Consider the following 25096-nt stretch of genomic DNA (forward strand, 5'->3'; position numbering starts at 1 on the left):
TTTGTAGACAAAGCTGCCGGTAAACAGAGCAAACCAGCCCTTGCTCCTCAGCCAACTCACAAAGAATACGCTGGCAAAGAACATTACAGAATTCTACATTCTAACAGTAGCCTCAGTCCTAGCTGAAGGCTACACTTGAGTGTAAGATTGTGTCCAGCAAAAAGTATTATGTGCAAAATTGGCAACAAATTAGGCCATTTTGCCAAAGGATGTCTGTTAGAATTGGGGGTCTCTGGTTGGCGCAAGTATGCACTTGTGACAAGCAGGGACCCTCTCCTCTAAGTCAGGGCGAAGGATGACCCCTTAGAATGACCCTTGCTCACCCTCTAGGTGCGTGGCGTGAGCAGCCAAGGCTATTCTTCAGGCGTTAGTTAGTTAAGCATTTGTAATCACACACACAGCAAAATACACCAATCCCCCCACAAATGGACACCAGGCTGTGAGTATATAAAAATACGCTTCTTTATGTAAAAATATATATCTCTATGCAGTTCAGACTTAGTACAAGACCAAATAACGTTTTTGTAGCACCACAGATTGTAAATAGGCAAGCTTCTCTTTCAAATGTTCCACCAACAGTTCTTTGTTGTAGGTTAAATTGCACTTTCAGCCTTTAAAATGGATGTGTCTTTTAAAATTCCTTCTTGGCAAGTTTCTCTGTCCCCAATTACTTTGTTCTCGCTTCCTTGGCCGGTTCCAGGGACCCTAGGCCAGTCTTAGGCCCTCTGTGCGCTTCGCAGTGCTTCTGTGCACTCTACACTGGAGGAATCACGGCACCCTACCAAGTCTCACACATCTGGCGTGGGGCGCGATCGGCCCGGCCGGGTCTGTGGAGCGGATGCCCCCCCTGGTCTGCGGGACCCACACGGGGGAGAGCGCCGACCTCAGAGCTGCCAAGGGGGGTGAAAGAACACAGAGCGGCTCCAGTCGCTCTGGCCGGGGCTCGGCAGGCAGCCTGCAGCTTCCCGACAGTTCAAGGATTCCAGCGGGAGGGGCTGGAGCGCTCTCGCAGCGCGGAGCTGCAGGCAGAGGCACACAGAGCAGAGCGGTGCGAGTCTGGTTACAGGAACGGCTCGCACCGCGGGGGGACAATTACAGTACCTTTGACACTTGCAGGCAGGAACGGCCAAAGGGGAAAACAAACGTTGCGGGCCCCTAGCCCGGGGGGACTTCAAAAAGCACACGATCACTTCTTCGTTGATGGGGTTGGGCCGAGTCGGCACAGGCAGCGCGACTCGGTCCGGTTAGCACTTTGGGATCCCGTCTGACAGCGGAGGATCTCCGGGGGTGACACGCAGCACAGGGGGCCCTCAGTACCGACGGTACAGCGAGGGGGCTCCCTTCTCAGTGCAGCGCGGCCTCTCCTGGGGGCAGAGCACAGCGGGGCGGCCGGGTGCAAAGGCAATGCACGGGCGGCCGTCCAGGCTACAGATGGCTCACGTCCTCAGGATTCCGGCGGGAGGGGTCAAAATCAGGCTCAGGCGCTCCGTTAAGACAGGCAGGGGTAGAGGAGCGGCCGGCCTTAGCCCTGGGGCAGAGAGCGACTCCGGTCGGAGCGAGGCTCTCAAGGGCAAGAGGGCAGGCTGGCTCCCGAGTACCACGGCCCTAGGAGGGGGCGAGAGGGGGCAGATTTCACCTCCGGCGGGAGGAAATACTCGGCCTCAGGCAGGGGACGAGCCAAAGCACAGGAGAACCCACTGGTCCTGGGGTTCAGTTCAGGGGGCAAGCTCAATCAAGCCCTTGGAGAATGTTTAGAGCACAAAGCAACAAAGTCTTTCCTCAGTAAGTCTTCTCCTCTCCTTTCTCAGCAAGGCAAGCAGCAGGCCAGTCCTTCCGGCGTCTCTTCTCCTTCTAGTCGGGCAGAGGTCCTTTGTGGTAAAACAGGATTCTGATTTACAAGGAGCAGGGCTCCTACTTTTATACACAGTTTCTTTTGTTCTGACAGGCCAGGGGGGCCTTTGCATAACTGCTCTCAGCCCCTGAGCACTTGTTGGGGGTACTTCTGCTTCTGCATTCAGTGTGAGGGCAGGCACATCAGCCGCTCCCCAGGGGGGCGGAGCCAGCATTGTGTGGACAGGGGCAGCCAGGAGTACCTTGATGATGGGGCTTCGCCCTTCCTGGGCCAGGTGCAGGCTGAGTCATCAGTCGCTCCCCAGGAGGGCGGAGCCAGCATTGTGGTGGCAGAGCACAGCCTGATGCATCATTCAGGGGAAACTCCTACCTCCCACTAAGGTGTCATCCTGCTATTCACAACCTGTCAACTCCCAGCCCTGTCACTCACACACTCAGACAATCAGATACTCATACTGCAGAGGCGGGCTGAAATGGTTAGGCAAGCAAATGCTAACTTTCTAAAAGTAGCATTTGCAAACCCAGGATATTAAAATAACCTTTGTTAAAAGAAGTATTTTATTATTCTGAGTTCAGGCATACTAAACATTAATTTCTACCATGTTCCCTGAGCCTGCTGGGATTATAGAGTGTAATAATTCCAGCAGCCCGTTCTGGCCTAAAGGGAGCAGGTAGCCTTACAATAGTGAAAAACGAATTTGGCTGTAATTCACTATTAGGACATGCCACACACATCAGGGCTTGTCCTACCTTACACTTACAATGCACCCTGCCCTAGGGCCTACCATAGGGGTGACTAATATGAAGTTAAGGGAAGGTTTAGGGGCTGGCAAGTGTGTGCACTTGCCCAGCCAGCATGACAGTACCAGACTGCACGCAGGTTCTGCAATGGCAGACCCTAGACACATTTTAAGGCTGCTTCTGTGGGTGGCGCAACCAGCGCTGCAGGCCCACTAGCAGTATTGGCATTTACAAGCCCTGGCACTCCGGGTGCACTTTACTGGGGACTGACAGTAAATCCAATGAACCAATCATGAACATCAATCACAGTTACACTTTATATAGGGAGAGCATACACACTTTAGCACTGGTCAGCAGTGGTAAAGTGCCCAGAGTCATTAAACCAACAAAAACAGGTCAGAGAGAGTATTGGAGGAAGGCAAAAAGTTTAGGGATGACCCTGCCAAGAGGCCCAGGTCCAACAATGTCAGAGTCAAGGAAAACAATTTAATAGGAGTAATACTGTAGTGGCCAATCTAGGGGATGAAAATTATGAAAATCATTCAGAAAAACTACAAGAAGAGATCCAGGATATGGTAATAGTAGTTAGTGATGACATGGCGCTAGGCTGTTGGTGAAGTGTGCGCTCGTGTTCGCACTCCTTTTAAATCTAGAATTGCTGCTTGTGTATAAATAGGGTGTTTTTTAAACTTCACTTGTATTTGCAGGGATTTCTGTTCCTTACTTGTTTCTTTCCGGTCGGCGCCTCGTTCCACCGCGGCAAGTGCCGTTTGTTGTGGAGGGCGATCACGACCTTGGGCACGCCCCCTGTGGGTGTTCTCTCGGCCAGAGGCGGGGACGGTGCCTATTTAGGCTAATTGACTTCTTCCCGCGCAGCGGACGCCCGCGGCGGGCAGCCGGCGGGTCGCCGAAGGCTCGCCAAAGGCAAGCCCGTCTGCGCCCGTCCGCGCTAGACCGTTGCCCGTTGTCAGAATCCCTGGTCAGTTCTACAGCACATGGCCCCTTACACTAGGGAGGAGCTACTGGCTCTTCGTCGTGTGGCTGCATGTATGACCCATTTACTGTACCCAGGCGCGCTTTGCCTAAGATGCCCACATTGTGGTTACACGGCCATGGAAGTTCCACTGGATTTACCATCTAGTAAGATCATGAATTTAAAGGTGCAGAGCCTGAATTGCAGGTCTTTAGTCAGGCATCATGAGGATGTTCATGACCTTCTGATAGATCAATCTCCTGATCTACTATTTCTAACAGAAACATGGCTCACAAACGATTCTTCGGCCATCCTGACCCTGACACTGCCTCCTGGCTATCTGATACAGACCCAGAATAGACCCAAGAAAAGAGGGGGCGGATTGGCTGTGATTTTTAAATCCATTTATTCCTGCTCGCTTTCCCCTATGAATATAATTAATTGTGAATGCGCCCTTTTTAAGATAACGGTCTCAGAAATGTTTACCCTTACAGGGCTTTTGATTTATCGCCCCCCTGGCCCTGCTAGCATTTTCCAGGAATCTCTGGTTTCTTTTATTTCCACGCTAATGCTGCAGTCTGCGAACTTCAGCATACTAAGGGATTTAAATCTCCATTTTGAGTGCTGTGAGTCGCCTACTGTACGAGAGCTTTTGGGTGATCTCGAAGCCTGTCAACTCACTCAGCTAGTCAAAGGGCCATCACATCTAGCTGGTCACTTGCTCGACCCGGTATTCTCGAACATTCCTGATGTTTCGGCATCCATTCCGAGTCCCCTTAGCTGGTCGGACCACTTTTTGGTCCAAATTTTTATTAAAATCCTAGCTAGCTCCAGAAAGCAGTCCCTCCCGCCTCTCTGGAGGCGTCCTTGGCACAAATTAGATGGTGCCTTGTTTGAGACTAGTTTGCTTAAATCCCGCCCAGATTGGCCAGAAAGCTTGGAGGAAGCCGACAAAGCTTATAGAGACTGGGTTAATTCGTCTCTTGACAACTTTATCCCTAAGAAACTGTCTAGACCCAAGCGAGAACAATCTCATCCCTGGTATTCCGTGGCATTGGCTGATCAGAAAAAGCAATGTAAGTTACTAGAGCATACTTGGAGGCGATCTTATGATCCCCTGGCAAAAGCCAACTTTAGATCAGCTACTAAAGCCTATCATAAACTTATAAAAAAAGTTAAGGCTAACTACTATACTGAACTAATCAGTTCCAGTACTAACCGTTCTAAGACCATTTTCTCTTTGGTAAAGGACATGAATAAGTCACTGGGGGAATGTAACTGTACAATAACGTCTGACCTACAATGTGAAGAGATTGCTGGTTTTTTTGTTTGTAAAGTTCAAGGAATCTATAATTCCTTTACATCTGAAGAGTTTGTTTTGATTCCAGATCAAATTTTAGATTCACTTGAACTCTCTTACTCCCTTCCTACCCTCCCTCCTATTTCACAGACCAATATGGAACTTTTGGCTGTAAAAGTCAAGTCTGGGTCCCCAGAGGACCCTGTTAAACCTGAAATGTTCAATCTATTTCAAAATTCCATTCTGGCGGAGGGTCTGGAGCTGATTAACAAATCCCTTCAGTCTTCTACCATCCCTAAATCGTGGAAACACGCTAAGGTTGTTCCTTTATTAAAAAAGTCCACCTTAGATCCCTCTAGGCCAGAAAGCTTTAGACCCATCTCTTTGCTCCCCTACTTGGCCAAGCTGGCAGAAGCGCACGTGAATGACATCTTGACCAAATATTTGGAGAGCAATAAGATTCTAGATGAGTCACAAAACGGGTTCCGGCCTAACCACAGTACGGAATCTGCCCTGCTGGCCGTTACTGAACAGCTGAGGCTGACACAAGACCTTGGTGGCACGTCGGCTCTTGTCTTGCTGGATTTGAGTGCGGCGGTCGACACGGTCTCCCATAGGATTCTACTTAGAAGACTATGGGAGATCGGAGTTCGAGATGGAGCCCTGGGTTGGTTTGCGTCATTTCTATCAGACCGTTCCTTTCAGGTCCATGCCCCACCGTTCTCATCCAGCAGGTTTCCATTGGGCTGCGGTGTTCCACAGGGGTCAGCCCTCAGTCCCACATTGTTTAACGTATACGTCCGCCCTCTGGCAGTGCTGGCCAGAGAACGTAATATCAAATTAACTTCATATGCGGACGATACGCAGCTTATCTTTGCCTTTTCTAACGACATCGAAACAGACCAAATCAAATTTCAAGATGATATTCTGGCTATCTCTAATTGGATGAACGCGAACTGCCTGCAGTTGAATTCATCAAAAACTGAGGTACTCCTGATCGGCAAAGAAACACACAAGTGGGATGATCATTGGTGGCCTTCCATCTTGGTTTCTTCCACCATCCCTAAGATGGAAGTAAAAAACCTGGGCGTGACTATGGACAACTCCCTCACTCTAGAGTCACACGCAAAAAGAGTGGCTGGCGTGTGCTAGTGTCGCCTTCTGTCGCTTAAACCCATTCTTGGTTTCTTTGACCCCTCTGTACGTCAAACAATAGTCCAAGCCCTTGTTCTATCACATATAGACTATTGTAATGTACTAATGTTGGGTTCCAATCGGACTGCTATCAACAGACTTCAAAGGGCCCAAAATGCAGCTGCTCGCATTTTGTTTGCTCTGCCTAAACATTGTCATGTGTCTCACATTTTGCGGCGCCTACACTGGCTCCCGGTGACACAGCGCATTCAATTCAAAGCCCTCTGTGTTCTTCATAAAATCCTTCATTTCTCTGGCCCCCCAATCTTGCAGGGTCTATGTTCCTCCTATGTTCCTACACGTGCTCTCCGTTCAGCGGATCTCCACCTTGCCTGTACCATCAAAATCAGAAGGAGCAGAGCTGGCGGCCGTTCCTTCAGGTATTTGGCTCCGAAACTGTGGAATTCAATCCCCCTGGAGATGCGAGCCACTAACAACTACCTGTCATTTAGAAAGCAAATTAAAACATGGCTGTTCCCGCTTACTTAAGGTCCTGAAGTGTTATCACAGGCTCTCTCCTGGGGCCAAGCTGTCTTTGTTTCAAACTGTCCGCAAGCGCTGGGACGCCCTGTTGCTGGGTAGCCATGCGCTATATAAGCGTTTTTAACATAACATAACATAACATGGTTGTGGCAGGGTATCCGTCTAATTGTGCGTATCCTTATGTAGATATATCAAAAGGAGATAAATCGGTTAAATTACTGGTTGATTCGGGTGCAAGAACAGGTATGTTGACTTAGGAGTTATTCAATGAATTATGGCTTGGAAGAATGCTTGAACCACCTGACCGTGCACCGGTATCCTATGAAGTATGTTGAAAAGACTTGTCCATGTTTTTTTAACATGTCTTAATCCTCAAGGGGAGGAAGATTTTTGAGAAGATGTATGTCGCTGTAAAAGGTTTGTGTATCCTGGGTTGGTTTCGTGAGGGTTTTATTAAAATGATTTTGAAGCTAGGCACCAGTGAACAAGTTTCCGTAGTAGATGTTGGTGGAGTGTGTGCAGATGATTGTAGCATAACTGAGAATTTATGCACAAACGTTTCTAATGTATTTTCTGGTGGAGTTAGATTGATAAATGGGTTCCAATACAAAATCTAAGTGAAGGAGGCATAAATTCCTATTAAACACAAGTTTCGTAATGTCCCCTTTTCAGTCAGAGATGACTTAGATAGCTGTTTGACTCTGGTATAATCAAACCGATTGGATCTTCCCTATGGTTACCTCCTCTTGAGGTAGCTCGTAAGAAGAATGGTGAGCTCAGGGTCTGCGTAGATTTGCGCAATCTTAATAGAGCCATTTTGATTGACTGACATCCCCTCTTCTAAACATTTCAGATTTGATGAATGCTGTTTCTGGTGCTAATTGATTCAGTAAGTTGAATCTTCTATCAGCTTACCACCAAGTAGTATTGGATACTGAGTCCAGATGTTACACAGCATTTATATGTCCAATGGGCAATTTTCAATATTGCAGGATGCCATTTGGCTTAGCTTATTCAAAAATGTTGATGGAGTTGTCGTATTCCAAAACGATGTTCTGGTATATGGTAAAACTATAGAAGAACATCTGACCATTTTGGAGCAGGTGCTGTTAATTCTCCAAGATAAGTGCATTGTCCTTAAAATCGAGAAGTGTGAATTTGTCAAAAAACGTATAGATTGTTTGGGACATGTTGTCTCTGGAGAAGGCATTGAACCCAGACCAGGTCTTGTCATGCTATAATTAAAGTGCAAGCTCCCAAAGATAAAGCCAGTCATATCTTTCATGGGAATGTGTGAGTTTTATTCTCGCTTTGTACCGGATTATGCCTGTCACATTGCAATTGTAAACCAAGCTGCTTAAAAGGATGCTGTTTTCAATTGGGATTATTCTTGTCAAAATTAGTGTGAATAGGTTAAAAAAACATTTGGCTGGTTTGAAAGTGTTGAAACCTTTTGACCCTAGGTTATCGTGTTGCATCATGGTGGATGCTTGCCATTATGGTTTAAGCATTGTATTGACTCAACAAAAAGAGGTGGTTGAGAACACCATCAGTTATGCTTTTAGAGTATTGAGGGAGGCAGAAATGTATTATTCAACAATATAAATGGAGTTGTTAGCATGTTGGTGGGCTATCCAAAAATTCAAACCATATGTGTGGGCAAAAAGTTTACTGTGAAAACAGATCATAAACCGTTAGTTGCCATTTTGTCCTGGGAAATGATTAAAGAACAGACACCCAGAATATTGACATTATCACCCAAGCTGTTACAGTTTAATTTTGACACTGTCGATATCAAAGGGGGCATGAATGTACACGCAGATTGTTTTTTGCAATTTGCTATTCCGGATGATGGTGCGGATGGACTGGATGACATTGCAGAGAATTCTTTTATTGCTTCTTTAGATTTGGAAGGAATGTGTGCTGTGGTGGAACATGAATGGAAAGATGAAATGGTCTTGGACGAAGTCATGAAAATTGTTATTGGCTGTATTTCGAAGGGTTGGCCCTAATATGTGTCAACCATTTGGAAGGTTTCTGATGAACTATTGGTTGATGACGGGTTCCTTCTTAGGAGTGATAAGTTGGTACCACCTGTGGGACTGAGATTGAAGTTCATTAAGATGGCTCATTGAGGACATATGGGAGCCACATTCATTAAAAGACGATTGAGACAAACCTTCTGGTGGTCGTCTATGGATAGATAGGTTGAATCATTTGTGGGAGGATGTATGGTGTGTTTGTCTTCTGAAAAGGGTATGATTGTGAGGAAACCACTGTTATGATCACCAATGTACGCCAATATAGGCCTAGGTAGTAGCACAACCTTTTACCTACATTTGTCCTACCTTTCTCTACACAACAGTTCTGGTGCTGACTTTTACCTAGTTGGGTGCTGAATAAATGTTGTGTGATTTTCTTCAAAAACTAGCCTCATTTGCTAAGCTTGAGGATTCTTAGGATCAAAGCAGAATTACCATCTTCTGCATAATAACTCTGTAAAAAAGTAATCGCTATTGTCATCCTTGGACAACAGGCCCACAGTACCATGACACATTTAGGTAGAACCCCTGAGGGTATCTTACGGGTATATAAGTACCACATTTTCGCTGCACAAACCAGAGGAGACACTTCCATGCTGACATGAAATGCTGAAGTCTCTGCACAAAGACACTCCAGGACGCAGTGGTCTGACATCCCTTGCGGGGTGTCCAACTCGAGAAACTCATTTTCTCCCATCAGGTAATGAGGTTTGTTCATTCCTAGGGAGAATCTTGGCTCTACACCTATATACATGTTAGGTACACTTACATACACTTAGATAGGATTCACATAGGAGGAGTACGCCTGATTATTGCTATGAATCTACATGCCTGTATATATTCACTGTTTTAGCACCATGGTAGAATTCTACCTTTTATTTACTGTGTTGGTGCTCACAACCTTTTATATCTGTTTCTGTCTAATGGTTTTTGCAGCACACATATTTTATACTAGAATGGCGCTGGGTAAATAAATGCTTATTGAAAACGTCCCCACTGTTTCTTCTATTCTGTGTATCTCTCTGAGACCGAGTGAGCACAAGCGACTGACTGAAAAGTACTGTACTGTTTCCATGATCCCTGAGGGGTCAGGATTGTCATGGTAGTTGCCAGAAACTATTCGCTCCTTGGTAAGGGGGCATCTTTTGGCGTGTTTGCCCTGTGTTTTTGCTTTCTGACCTCCCAGGTTTGACTTTGTTTTTGCTGGTTTAGTGCCTCTGTGCACTTTCTCACTGCTGTTCAGTGTTAAAGCGCAAGTGCTCCTGTTGTAAATTGTTATTGTGGATTGGTGTTTCCATGATTGGCTGATTTGATTTACTGGTATGCCCCTAGTAAAGTGCACTAAGTGTGCCAGGGCCTGTAAATCAAATGCTATTAATGGACCTGCAGCACTGATTGTGCCACCCACATTAGCAGCCCAGAAAAGGTATCCCAGACCTGCCACTGCAGGGTTTGTGTGCAGTTTGTGACTGCATGTCGGCCTGGCAAGTGCACCCACTTGCTATGCCCTAACCTTCCCTTCAATTATCTATAAGTTACCCCTAGGGTAGTCCCAAGGTAGCCCTGGTACTGTGTACTTTAAAGATAGGACATGCACTGGTGTGGGTGACATGTCTGGTCATGAATTACAGTGTATTCCATTTTTCACCACTGCAAGGCTATCTGTCCCATAGGAAAGAATAGGAGTTTTACTTATAACATCTTATAAGCAAACCTTCCCATTGTGACAAGATAGAGAAATGGAATTTAGTATGCCTGGACTCAGAATGTAAAAATGCATGTTTTTTTGTAAAGATGATTTTTATGTTCTATGTTTAGAAATACCACTTTTAGAAAGTAGGTATTTTCTTGCTTAGCCATCCTGCGTGCCTCTGCTGGGATTGTGGATTGACTGTCTGGCTTTGAAGTGACAGGGGTTGGGGATGTGCAGTGGTTTGAGAGAGTCTGAATGAGTCAGGGCTAGGCTGAATAGACCTGGGCTGCATTTAGAGTAGTGGGAGAGAGAAGATTTCCTTGCACCTGAGTAGGCCTTGTCTGCCTTGCACAATGCGGTCTCCACCTCCTGCCAGGAAGCTGGGCCAGAGAGGACCAAACTGGTTGGGACTACCGTGACCTGCGGGTACCGCACTATGCACCAACTTGTTTCACTTCCCCATCCTGGTCTCCCTGACGCTGTCGCTGCTGCTGACTTCGACACCAGTGACCGCATTGTGGCTGGGGGCACTGCTCGTAAGTTTCACGCTGCACTGCCACATTCCACACAGCGGTCTTGGCAGACCAATGCCAGCTCCCGCTAACCGGCTCTGTTGCTTGCACCACAACCTGCCAGCACCGCATCGAGCACCACCTCGCCCATAATCCTTGGTCTCACCAACGCCGTCTGGACAATTGGCACTGAGCCGCTGCCAGCACCGCATCGAGAGGGCACCACACCCTGCACGCTTCCATTTTGCAACGCAACCGCAATGGTTGCCATGACCGGCTCATACCAGCGTGCCAAACGCAATGAGAAAGGTACTGTTACTGAATCTGTCCACGCTTTCACTGACCCGTACCGACACGGTCAGCTGGAACTGTTAGACTGTGGTGTTTTCAGCATCCCAGTAGCCCCAGATGGAGCTACCGACTCGAACAAACTGTGTTTTTGAAGAATTTCTGCAATTTTGGGGATATCTTGCAAAGTATATATTTTTAAGTAGTGTATTGTGAATTATTATCATTTTGGTCTGGTTTTAAGTACATAAAATATTGGATATGTTTCTAAACTGATGTGGTGTCCTTTTGTAGTGTTTTCACTGTGTTACTGTTGGTTATGTGCAAATGCTTTACACACTACCTCTGAACTGCCTGACTGCTCCTGCCATGCTACCAAGTGGGTAAGCAGGAGTTATTTTAGGAGTGTAACTCCTTTATCCTGACTAGGAAGAAGGGTCCCTACTTAGACAAAGGTACCTACCTCTGCCAACTAGAGACTCCCATTTCTAACTGGGGGCTTGCGAGCTAGCTGGTCTACAGGCGAGCATATCCTTTAGGGGTGTCTGGAATCATTCTGGACACCAATCCCATAGTTTATGTTGTCTAAACGTGCAAGTGCTATGTAGATTTATAGGAACTACATGACATCACCCTTGCAAGCTATTGAATATTCAGAAAAAAAACCTGAAAGAAGATTGTGTTGAATCTGGCAGGCCCATTTAACAGGTTGCAGAGCCAGTTTCACTTTTCTTTCATAGTAGTCGATTTGTACTTGAAAAGGCCAGAAGTTTAGTTTGTTCCTGAATCTAACGCCAAGGTAAAAGTTGATTTTCTCAGGGAACTGTTCCTCAGGGTAGGTTTTCCTCGATATTTGATTTCTGATAATTGTGTTCAATTTGTCAATAACCTGTGGAGATGTTCTTAAATCTGGTGATGTCAGCATTTAAAGACGTCTTTATATCATCCCCAAACCAATGGCAAGGTGGAACGTATGAATCGTGTGTTTATCCATTGTCTCCAGTGGGCTGTCAACAACAAGTGTGTAGTTGTCAATGCGGTAAGGTCTATGTTGTGGTTTTACCGAACCACTCCTCAGTCCACCACTCATGTTTCTCCTTTCGAGATGTTGAGAGCAAAGAAGCCAGCCACCATGAAGACTTGCCCAGGGTGGATGAGCAAATGGGTCAAGTTTGGAGTGGATGCTAATGTTTGTGATGCAGAAGCAAGAGCTAATGTGGAAGTGGCCAAGTTGAAACGAAAAGTGAATTTTGATCATTGCAATTGTGTTAAGATGTGTAAATTTAAAGTAGGTGATTATGTTTTCCTTAAAAGGGGTGGTTTTGTTCATAAAAGTGGTGACAAGTTTGATGGAACGTTCGTGGTTGACAAAGTATGTGGCATGCTGTGAGTGTATGTGAGGCTAATTAGGGGAATGTGGAAAGAGTGGTCAAATCCGGACATGGGTCAGGCTCAGAAGAGTTAAGTGTTCCTGTGAAAATTCAGGTGTAATGAAGATGGGAAGTCCTGGAAGTGATGTTCAGATGAAAGACAGGAAAGGGGTATCTGATGTCTGTGAAGTGGAATCAGAAATTGTGTTATGTAGGAATGGAAGTTGTTCAAAGTTACCTGTCATGTTCAGGCAGTGACACAGGAATTGTTCATTCCTATCCTTAACTGAGCTTGCCTGTCAGGTTCAGGCAGTGTCCCTAGGATCTTACACAGCAAACCAGATGTCGGTCCTCAGCCAACTCACAAAGAAAACTCCGGCAAAGAACATTACAGAATTGCATGTTTTCTATAGACCCCCGAATATGTTCAATCTGTAAATGTTCATCCTATAAACAGTCATCCATACAGATTAGAGGGGCATGCCTTACCGTGTCTTTTCTGTATCCTCTATTGTGTCAGGTAGCCGCATGTTGAGGGTCTCATGAAGGCAATAAGTTATCAAGCCACAGGCAATGGCCACCGAGCAGTAGATAACCTGCGGCAAAGGCTTCCATACTTCATCCAGGAGCAAGACCAGTGGAGACACAGTCGCGCCTATACGGCCAAGGAATGAGCTGAACCCACAGCCATTGTGCCTGGAAGAACAGAGAGCAAGAATAGCCTGAAGACGAGGGTATCCAACTCGGTTTGGGGCAATTTATATTATAATGTGTTGTAAGAATATTCTAACATGAATGCACTCACACATCATCATCTTCCTCAACATTATTTTAGATCTGCATCTCTATAGTTATTTATATCCTGCAACAGAAACTTTGTGCACACCTTTTGCAGAAAAGGAAGACAAGAAAATTGATTGTTCTGCAAGTATGTCCTGCAATTTTCCCTGGTATCCATTTTAAACACAATTATAACTTTTCAGAATAATTATTTATATTGCATTTGCTGTAATAAGTCTACCACTTCCATTCTTCTCTCTTTAGTCCACCCCATTGTTCCATATCTCCATATTATCATGCACGTTTTGCTGCTTTTGTTATGTTAAAAATGTAAAACATATAGTCTCATTCATCATTTTCTGATTCGCATGGGATAGTATAATAAAGTTTGCAGTAGTGTTTACTTTTAAAAATGATAGATCATTTTTGGCTAGCAAGGCAGGCATTGACTTTTCTTAGTTCCATTGTCAAACATGTAATCCAGTCTAGCAATCACCTTCTTTTAGGGCCCAGCCCACATCCAGTTGGTGGTAGTATTGAAACCAGCTGATAAATATTGTTATTGTTATTGTTAATTTGGATTTGTAACGCGCCCAATCACCTACAGGTCTCTAAGCGCTCGGAAATCGATGTTATTACAATAACTTGGCACAACACATCGAAGAGACACAGCTAACAGTTTACATTGCGCTCAGAACTTTACTAAACAGCAGTGTTTTCAACAGTTTCCTGAACCGCAGAAGATTCACTTCCCTGCGTAGCCCCTCAGGCAGCTTATTCCATAGCTGAGGGGCCAATACCGAGAAGGCTCTCCCTCCCTTAGTTTCTAATTTGTTCCGGGGGCAAACCAGCAACTGGGAGTCCGATGATCTAAGTGTTCTCTTTGGGCTGTACACCTCCAGGCGGTCTTTAATGTAGACAGGTGCATGGCCGTAAATCGCCTTATGGGCTATGCATACACTCTTGAATTCAACCCTCTCTTTAATAGGGAGCCAATGAAGACTCTGTAGTAGAGGGGAAGCCTTCGTTCTTCTAGGTAATCCAAAGATCAATCGTGCGGCGTCGTTCATCACGACCTGTACTCTGTTAATCAGAGTTTTAGGGAGGCCAAGATAAAGGGCATTTCCATAATCAATCCTTGAGATGACGGTCGCTGCTACAATTGAGCGCATCATGGATTGAGAGAGAAAGGGGGCTAACTTCCTCAGTTGCCTGATAATATTCGTGCAGCTTCCCACAACGGAAGATATTTGGCTGCACATTGACAGATCACAGTCTAATTTAATCCCCAAGCTCTTTACATTCACACTTGGCTTTGGGGCTAGTCCTAACTCTGAAGGCCAGTACAGATCACTCCAGGGTGAGGTGGTTGATGGAATTACCAATACCTCGGTCTTATCCGGGTTGATCTTTAACAGGTTTCCGTCATCCATCTTACGGTGTACCTCAAGATGTTCTGGGCTTGAATTTGTGCTGCCCCTGTATTATCGACACTCAGCACAAGCTGAGTGTCGTCAGCATAATTAAAGACTCTGCAGCCCATATTGGCCAAGGATGCAATCAGAGGTTGTAGGTAAAGATTGAACAGGAGTGGGGACTCCATAGAAATATGTCTAGATATATTAGTTCCTCTGCTGAATAAGTCTCAACTTATACACTTCCAATTTCCAATTTGCAAACTGTTGGGAAAGTTTGCCAAATGTGTACACCTTTCCTCTGTGTTTAGGGGATGTATGACGGTACAACGCGTACCGTTTCAACGCGTGCCTTTACAACGCGTCTTCAACAACGCAAGTCGTTACAACGACTTGCGTTGTTGGGCGCGTAGAGTAAATAGTATAATTTACTATTCTAACACCAGTCCCCGTGGATATTAGGGAAGGTGTGGGAATAGTAAATATACTATTCTTAATCCTTTAGCGCCCTCCAGCGCAAGTCGTGGTTACGACTTGCGTTGTAAAGGACGCGCCGTAAAAGCACTGCGGGGTAACATCCGCGTTGAAAAGGATGTTCCCGTGTTTAGGTATACACATTCAAATCTGCACTCATACTTTTCAAAATATTTAATAGTATTTTGTTACATCAGCCACAACCTTTAATATACATCATAATTATCCTTGTCTAATAGAATTTTTTTTTCCACTGTGGTGATTTGTTTATGGAAAAGAAAAAAAATGCTGTCTGGCTGTACTGACCAGTTGTGATGAAAGTGCTTCTGCTGGGTCAGCAGCATGTTCACCAAAAAATTCTTGCCTGGTCCATGGATGTCATTTAGGGGTTGCCAGTGGTGGCAGCTGTGACCCCTGGCTAGCCCCTTGATTCCCCTGGCATTGGCCTCAATGTTGCCAGCTATTATGTAATTTTATACCTGACGTATATTTCTCTACCTTTCTCTCACAGCTATCTACCTACGCCTTCCGCAGCCCGTATGTAAATCGCTCTGATACCCACTTGGGTCATGTTCGCGCTATACAAAACTTTAAAAAAATAACTAAATTGTATTTGCGACCCCTAGCTTCAGGCATGGCAACATCAGTACCACAAACACAGGGGCAGTTTGTCCTTATGGACATCGATTGGGGCTCGAATTTTTTTAAATCATTTAATTTGATTACACTTATAGTAAATAATAGTATATCATTCAATATTATTGTAATTAAAAATGTAGCACAATTAGCTGAATATGACCCTCCCTGGCACCAGAGATAAGTACAAAATGTTTGTAAATGTATGTTGTGTGCATGCATCAAGAGAGAGTGTGTATAAGCCTATGTGTGTGATTGAGCATAAAGGTCAAATGGCATGTGATGTCACTTCAGATACACCTGGACTTTCGGTGAATTGACGTTCATGGCCTGGCCTGCAGGCAAGCCTATATCTTCATCTGTAATATAAATCACTGAGATGGCAAAAGCACTGCCTCTCTGCAATCCTAACCACTTGTAGGCCACAACACAGGTCTCTGAGCCCCTATGTCTGAACACATTGCAAAATAAACATTAATAAACCTCTGCTTTGAAAGGAGGAATGAAGAAGGTATGGCATTAGGCTCAAAGCCCTTTCACCAAAAAAGGCAAATTATGAGGCATAATGTGGCACATTTCGTAATAGTATTACGTCATTATTTTGTAATTTTTAAAGTTGGTAGCACTGCATGGGCATTGGTTGCACCTCATTAGTACCGGCTTAACTTTAAAATATAGCAATAAGCAACAGAAAGGTGACCCGTCCATCTTTGCACAGGGCCTTCCACTCCACACTTACTTTTGAGCTGTTTGAGCTAGAAACAATTTGTTTTTTGAAAAAAATGCAGATTATGCAGTTGATGATTGATTATGTGGCAAATGTGGCAAATCTGTAATCATGCAAAAATCGCAACAGCCACACAATCGCATAATTCCAGTAGCCCTGATTATAGATGTATTCTTGTAAAGAGGCTACAGCGCTTCCAACGACCATGGCTGCTTTGGCTTTTTCTTCCATTTTTAGCATTTCCACCTGTTTGAAAGTTATGGGGTCCCAAGAAAAAATTAGAACTAGAATAACCAATTACCACAATCATCTAGAAGATCCCAGTTACACTGCTCTTTCAAACCCCTCACAATCTCCATACAACAAACGCATGCAGGAAATGCTGTTGCTTGGCTCTCAATGGAACCTTTAGTATGCATACCAAATTCTAAAGCTGGTTATTCATAGGCCTGGGCAGTAAATTCCGTTCCGCTCGCAGAATTTGCGGAATTTGGGTAATTTTGAGTTCCACGGAAATGCCGAAAATTCCCCGATCCGTGGCTTCACAGAATTTTTTAGTTATTCACTGCTATGGCATGGCAGGGGCAGAAAAATAAAAGGTTGTTCCCCATTGCTCCTACACCCTAAATCAATTCCAGGCTGTGCTGATATGACAGAGAGCCTATCCGTTAGATGCTCTCTGTTTGATGGAGGACAAAGAGCACAGCTATGGGCTGGGAGGGGAGGGTACGGCATACAGGGTGATGGGGATTGGAGGCAGGACACCTTGTACTATTTTCATATATTTAGTAGAAGTGGATCGAGTGTAGTAGTGTGGGTGGGTGATAGCACACCATGTTTTTATCATGAATGTTGGTGTGTGTACCATATGCAATAGATAAATAGCAAAATACTTTTATTTCCTTAATATATGGGTGAGTGGAGGTTTGATAGAGGGTGGTGTGGGTGGGAGGCATGTCGTCAGTTTATTTTGTTATTTGGATGGGTGTGCTGGGTAAGGTAGAGAGTGGAGTTGAGTCGCAAGATGCTAGGGGCCTGATTTATGTATGTTGGTGGTGACAGTCTTCCCTCCCGGCCAACATACTGGTCTTCTTGCCCAGTCTACATGTGGCCGGACCTCGAGTGTGGCCATGGCAGAGACTACTCCGCCTACGCCGTGGCCAAATGTCTCTATAGGTCCTTGGGAGCAAGTGCCATCAGATAAATGGCTACATGTCTGCCTGTCAATTTAGATGGGTGGACATGTAGAAATGTTTTACTATTTTTCACCAACAGGCTAAACCTGTCAGTGAGGGACAGTAATATCGTAATAATTCTCCTCCTGCCATGAGAGAAGACTCCAATGGGGGGAAGGTATTACTTTTATAAATCTGTTTCGGTATTTTCTTTTTTATAAAGAAAAAGAGAATACTCTGCTCTACAGGGCTGCATCCCGCTGACACAGCTCCGTAGCACACAAAAAATGCACTGACAGGAACCACTGTGATGGCCATTTCTGGCAATGCTTTTATACATGACCGTCATTTATAAATTAGGCAGACGGCCCCTTCATCATGGAGATGGAGTAATTTACTCCGTCCCCAGGGCGGAATAGTGGGCCTATGATATAAATCAGGGCCTAGGTGTCTTTTGTTATTGTTTCTGAGGGTAAATGGTGAGTAATGTTAAAGTTGGTTTGGAAGAGAAGCAGGATGCCATGTACCATTTTTAAAATGTGGGCGAGAGATGGGAGGTGATGGCCAGAAGAGGGGGAGTAACCTTAGGTGGAAGTACACCAGGTTTAATGCAGGGGCAGGAGCTGGAGAGACAATATTATGCATTACTCCCCATGACTCCTTTACTACTCCACATCTAATGACAGCAGTGGGGGATGAAATGGAAGTGCCATATATAGAATGGAATAACAAATGGGTAAATGTGACTAAAGGGGGTGTTTTTCCCCTTCTGAGTGAAATTGACATCTCAAAGTTCTCTCTGGTTACCTATCTTAAACCAGAACTTTGAGAAGTTCCAACTCACTTCTTCTCGTACCTTCCAAACTAAAAAAGAAATCAATCCAGACTCGTTCTTTCTCTGGAAATGTACCCAGCTTATGGAACTCTTTATCTAGAGAATTACGATGCAACTTGCTTCGAAAGTGGCCTGAAACTCCTCCTTTTCAACAAATACTTTAATACCTATGCATTCTGAACATTGTTAATTATCTCTCTTTATAGGTCTCGCCCTCTGTTATAGTCAGTTGGTGGTTTGTTTCAGTTGTTTAGTAGGTGTTTCTTTCTCTTAATCTTACTCTGTTGTATTGCCTTTACGGTTAATCCAGGCTCATTGCCTAACAATTTTCTTTGTTTATTCTTGTGTGTGTTTCTAAAAATCTAATATGTCTTGCATCTTCTGATAAGCAACCTGATTATATGGTGCTCTTCGATCTTGTAAAGCGCTTAGATACTCTCAGGTCAAGCTAGCTCTATATAAAACCTATAAAATAAATAAATAAAATAATTCTGATGTCACTCAGAACCCATTGCTGAAATAAACCCTGCTATTCACAGTTACACACCTATAATTCTTTTTATGTTTATCCCACCCCAAATTTCAACCATGTTTTGCTAAACAAGTTGAAGAGCTTATTGTGCTGAAGAAAAATGAACACTCTTTCCTAGGGACTGCAACATCCAATCGAAAATTTTGAAACATCTACTCACTACAAAACACGTGTGCATGGCTTGACCCGATTCGAAAAGTTACGCTATTGATCTAATAGTCCTTAACCCAAAATGTATCATACAACATGGCCCATTTGACCTGGATTGGTCTGACAATCTTGCTGTTTCCTTACACTTGAAACTAATAGCAAAGAGGCTAAAGAACCAAACTCTTAAAAGCCGGAGAAGAAATGTAAAACTTATGTCCCTCCAATAACTTTCAAAAGAATTTAAACACATTTCCTTAACTCACAATACCTTGAATAATGTAGACCTAGCTCACCAACTACTCCACTAAATCTAAGAAAGACATTTTAAATAATGTCTTAGTTCAAAATTTTTAAAAATCTGGACGGTAGAAACCCTGTACATCTTGGTAAACCAAGCATCTCAATCTCAGAAAAAGAAGTGTCAGGAAATTGAAAAAGATATGATAGACAGATAAATCAGAAGACTCTCTTGTAGCCTTGAAAGAACAATGGAAAAATCATAAAAACTTCATACAGGCAACGAAAAGTACCTACTTCAGAACAAAAGTAAATGAAGCAACAAACTAACCCAAAACTCTTAGTAACACAATTAAACACTGTGATGACGCCATACAGCAAGCATTCTCTACTTTTACATCAATGCAAATAACATTGCTCATTTCTTTGTCCAAAAAAATAAACTTAATACATGAAAAACTTGGCAAAAAAATCTAATAAATCATTTACCTCTATCATTCGTGAAAAACCCTTGCACCATGGCCCTCCTTTATCAAACTTGAATTAAAATAATTCATACAGATCAATCACCAATCAATACTTTATTTTGCATTAATTTCTAATGCATGAAAGTTCATACACCACAGAATATCAAACAAATAAGTTACACTAGAAAATTCATAAAATAATAAATTTGAAACAGTCAAAAGGGTACTAATAATTTCATTATTCAAATTACACCATATTCGTCAAATTGCTAAAAAAAACGATAACAATGTTCCCCTTTCAGCCCCATCCTTCAAATTTTTGGATAAAAGCAGGAGACAGGCAAGAGTGTCTAAGATTGTACTTTCGTAAAAGGGGTAGAATAAAATCTTTCCTCTGCGCGCCATAAAGGAGCAATAAAATAAAAGATGTGAGATAGAGTGTGCTGCCCTCCCATCACATGGACAAGATGGGAAATCCTTCATAGACTATACATTTTTAGGAAAGCCAAACATGATTGGAATGCGATTAAGCAAAATCTTGTCAGCATATATCTATGCTGGGAATTCGATACACAAGTCAAGTACGAGTTCCCATGTACGTAAGGGGCAGTGTGAGGTACATAGCTAATTAGCTTTTATCTGTATTTTTCTCTAATCTATCTTCTGAGGAATTTGTTAGAAAAACCTTCCTTAAATTGGCCTTTGAGAAGTGTGCGCATGATGATGGAGAGTCAAACAGATTTTGAAGACCTAGGGTCATATAGATTATCTCCTCAATCACCCCTTTGTCTTATGCAAATGACTTAATCTCTGTCTCTCTGCTGAAAAAAACTATTTTCCCATACTCAGAATTATAAATGCTTGCCTTGAGAAAGAGGTCTTCCCGTCAGCTATAAAAATGTGACAAATCATTCCATTTGTCAAGAAAATCAAACTTAGGCTCAAATGATCTTCAAACCTCAGACCAGTTTCAAAACTTCATTTCCTTAGCAAAATCACGAAAAAAAGCCAAAGCCGTCCAACTACGATATCTTAATAATCCTCCAGACCTCTGCCAGTCTGACAGTTTGGCTTCTAAGTAACCAAAAAGTGATGATGCCCTGAAAATACTGAATGAAGCCAACACCTAACATTTGGGACTTCTCCAATCAATCAATCAGGGAATTGTGAGGCGTGCTACTCACCCAAGATGGTCTCAAGACGCTGGTGGGGGTGGGGGCTGGGAGTGATTGCAGCTCCGAGTCAAACGAAAAGCCAGGTCTTGAGGCTCTTTCTGAAGGTGTGCAAAGGAGGGGAGTCTCTGATGTTGACCGGGAGATTGTTGCAGGTCTTAGCCGTGATGTAGGAGAAGGCTCTTGCACCTGCTCTGGTTCTGCAGATGCATGGCGTTTCTGCTAGAGTGAGGTTGGCTGAGCGTAAATTCTTTTGTGTTCGTGGAAGGAGACTCTTTTGTAGAGGTATTTGGGTCCGGTGTTGTGGAGAGATTTGTAGGTGTGGTTGAGTAGCTTGAAGGTTACTCTCTTCTTGATGGGGATCCAGTGAAGGTCTCGCAGGTGTCGGGTGATGTGCTCATGTCGTAGGATACTTAAGACGAGTTTGGCTGCGGTGTTCTGGATGGTCTGGAGTGTGCGTTGCAGGGAATCGTTGATTCCAGCATAGAGGGTGTTCCGTAGTCCAGTAAACTTGTTATAAGTGCGTGGGTGACGGTCTTTCTGGCTTGGGGGATCCCCTTGAAGGTCATGCATAGGATGCAGAGGGTACTGAAGCAGGTGGATGCAACAGCATTGATTAGGCAGGTCCTGGTGATGTTGGAGTCAAGTATGATGCAGAGGTTCCGGGTGTGGTCCGTGTAGGTGGGGGGGTTGCCGATGGCAGTGGGCCACCAGTAGTTACCCAAGCAGAGGGGGTGGGTCCAAGGACAAAAACGTCTGTCTTCTTCAAGATGAGCTACAGACAGCTGCTGCTCATCCAAGCTGTTAGGTCCTTCATTCCTTCCTGGAACCTGTGTCTGGATTAGCTGGCTCTCATCAGCATAGGATACTATGCTGAGTCCAAGCTGTCTGACGATGGTGTTGAGGGGGCCATGTAGATATTGAAGAGCGTGGGACTGAGCGATGATCTTCGGGTACTCTGCAGTTGATTTCTGTGGGTTCGGAGAGGAAAGGCAGGAGTCTGATCCTTTAGGTTCTGCAGGCAAAGAAGGAGCAGAGCCAGTCGAGGGGGGAGATATCCGTTACATCGCGGCCTTCACACCGCAATATCTTTACAATGGAGGCATTACAACACAAATGGTTACAATGACTTGCGCTGGAGGGCGCTATACACTAAGGAATAATATGATTTACTAATCTAACACCTTCCCTACTGTTACGTAGGCTGGAGTTGGAATAGTAAATCATACTATTCCTAAGTTCTGTGCCATTCAGCGCACAGAACTTGTGTTGTAATGCCTGCATTGTAAAGGTATTGCGGTGTGAAGACTGCGATGTAATGTCACAAATTCGTCGAGGGTGGTTCCCTGTATGCGAGCGTCATGGAGCCTGGCTGCAAGAGTGCGGTGGCAGACAGTGTTGAAGGCTGCATTAAGATATAGTAGTATGAGGCCGCGGTGTGGCTTTGGTCGAGGAGCATGCATATTTTGTCTGCGTGGGGAGGAGGCGGTCTCAGTACTGTGGTTACTGCGGAATCTGGATTGGGAAAAGTAGAGGATGGTGTTCTCTTCGATGAAGATTGTCAGCTGGGTATGGACTATCTTCTCGTGACTTTGGATCCGAAGGGAAGGAAAGAGATGGGTCGGTAGTTTTTCAGGTCCATCGGGTCTGCAGAGGGGCTTGACTTCTGCGCGTTTCCAGTTGTAAGGAAAGGTTCCCGATTCGAAGGTGGCATTGATGGTGCGTCATAGCTCCGGTGCTATGGCTGCTGCGGCTTTGTGGAAGATGTGCTGCCGGCAAGGGTCTGTTGGGGCTCCCGAGTGAGTGCTCTTCATTGTTGTGGTGGTAACTTCAGTGGTGACAGGGGTCCAGGCAGTGAGCTGGCTGTCGTTGCTGGAGGAAGGGGTGGTTTATGGAGTCTGTTTGTTGAAATTGTCATAAAGGGCCTTGATTTTCAGGTCGAAGTATGAGTTCAGCTTGTTGCAGAGGTCCTAGGAGGGTGTGATGTCCGTGGCTTCCTGGGGGGTTTGGTGAATTGCTCGATGATGCTGAAGAACTTCTTGTAAACTGATCTGAAACTGGTTTAAGCAATCCCACTCTTCAAAGGTTCAGTTTCTCACATTTGTTTAATTTGATTCTGATACATATCTTACAAGATTTGATGATCTGCAAGTCAACCTCCTCTCAATCTACCTATAGAACCTATATATGGAAGCTCTTATCACAATTCCGCAAGACAGGTCCATACACCTGAACTGATGTAGCCAGGTTTGCCTTTGTTTCTCAGACCCCAAAAGCATTCATTTTTTTGAGAGGCCACACCATCATCATTAGAATTGCGACCTAAATGAAGGCCTTACCAAGCTAACAAAATTGGCCTAATATGGACTACATTTAGCCAGATGACTGAAGCCATCAATTGCTCGCTCAGATCCCAGGAACATGGTCAGTAACTTGTTATCCCCCTGTGGTAAATTTAAATTACCTATACTTAATTTATGCGGTAAAGTTCAATAAGAATAACTCAGAAAAATAAGAGGCAAAATCCGTGATATTTGAGGTTTTCAAAAGGGGTTTTATTCCTTAAAAAGGAATTGGGTATTTGGCTCGAGCCAAGGTGGCATACCATTCCGTCACCACGTAGGTTCGGGAAGGGACTGACAGACAATATTTTATTGACAATCATTCATATATATAGTCAATGCATTACAGTAAAGGCAGATGCAGAAGGCGTAACAGCTGAGAGGAGAGATAAGAGTACACATACGTAATGAAAAGGCGTTACGATAGGCGTGCATGAAGGTGTGTACTAGAAACGTCATTAAGGAGATGTCACAAGTGGGTGGATCCATAAGAGAATCCTGCAGTGTCAGCAGAAATACATGGCCGAGATGCGCGCGCAGGCAGCATGACGTGTGATTGACGTGTAACTGGAGGGTGACGGGGACTTGACATTTAGCCCTACATGAGGAGACAGAAGTCTGGGATGTCAGATCAACCTAATCCCAAATCGTATCTAATATCTCGTGTTTAAGGAACTGTATTATCTGGAAGGAAAGGTCTCTCGGACAGAGGCTATTCTATACTGACTGTGAGTGCGTGTATAAGCGTCTACGTGTCTGCATGAGATGCGAGGGGGCATGGGCCTACCATGGTAACAGGAGCTATGAATTAATTGTACGGAGACAGTGAGGCCGAGCCCTTTGCTCTGCAGCTGGAAGGATGTTTACTTGAACTACTAGACAGGAATGTATTTTCGAGGAGTGGAGCAGATAACTTGAAGGCTGAATAAAGTCTTGGCAGGCAACAGGCTGAACCAAGCACCGTTAGCCGCGCAGGGAGTAAGGCAGAGGTCAGGGGCTCAGATGCAGGCCCAGGCTGAAGTATTCAGAGTCATAAAGCAGGAAAAGGCTCGATGGCAGAATTCAGGGCCTACTTCGCCAGAGCTGAAAAACGTGTAAAGTACACCACATAAAGACGTTGGCAAGGCATACTTAAGAACGGAATATTCGGCCCATTCATGGTGGATCTGAAAGAGGACATGTTAACGTTGGACGCAAATGTATTTGCGTCTTCATAGCTGGAAGTGGAGGGAACATACATGTACTTGTAACGTGTACACGGAGTCGTTGGGGTCTAAGATAGGGGACACAATTGATCATAAAAATTCATATTTCCTCACCCCATCTAGATGGATAGAATGCAGTGCTTGGAGGACTGCCAATGCTGCTGCCAGACTCCATACAGACACCAGCAGGCAGTGGCAAAGCCAATAGGTCTTGCTAGCATTTTTTTGTTTTGGCATTGTCAGCATTGTATATATAGAACTAACATATTGATTGTTTTTATTGTGGTATGCTCTTGCAATATTTATTAAAAGCAAGATGAATTGATGTTGTATCTCAAATGTATTTAAAAGAAAGAGGAAGTTTCTTCACATGAAGAAAAGAAGTTGCTGGTCCGATATAGTAGCAATATACATGACGTGAAAGTTGTACTTGTAGTATTTTAGCTACTGAAAGCAATTTCGATGATTCGAACTGCAAAACACTGGAACAGGCATTCATCAA

The 25096-nt window shown here is 44.4% G+C and overlaps 1 protein-coding gene across 1 annotated transcript in view; it reads right to left on the bottom strand.

The window, feature by feature from the left end:
• The window catches only part of LOC147706718 (solute carrier family 22 member 7-like), a 272267-nt gene that overhangs the window by 19870 nt on the left and 227301 nt on the right, over positions 1-25096 (bottom strand). The window contains exon 9 of the mRNA XM_086925855.1: positions 12937-13143. Within this exon, the coding sequence (XP_086781981.1) occupies positions 12937-13143 (207 nt within the window). The remainder of the gene's footprint in view (positions 1-12936; positions 13144-25096) is intronic.

Source organism: Lissotriton vulgaris, chromosome 6 (assembly GCF_964263255.1).
Source record: "Lissotriton vulgaris chromosome 6, aLisVul1.2, whole genome shotgun sequence".
Taxonomy (NCBI): Eukaryota; Metazoa; Chordata; class Amphibia; order Caudata; family Salamandridae; genus Lissotriton; species Lissotriton vulgaris.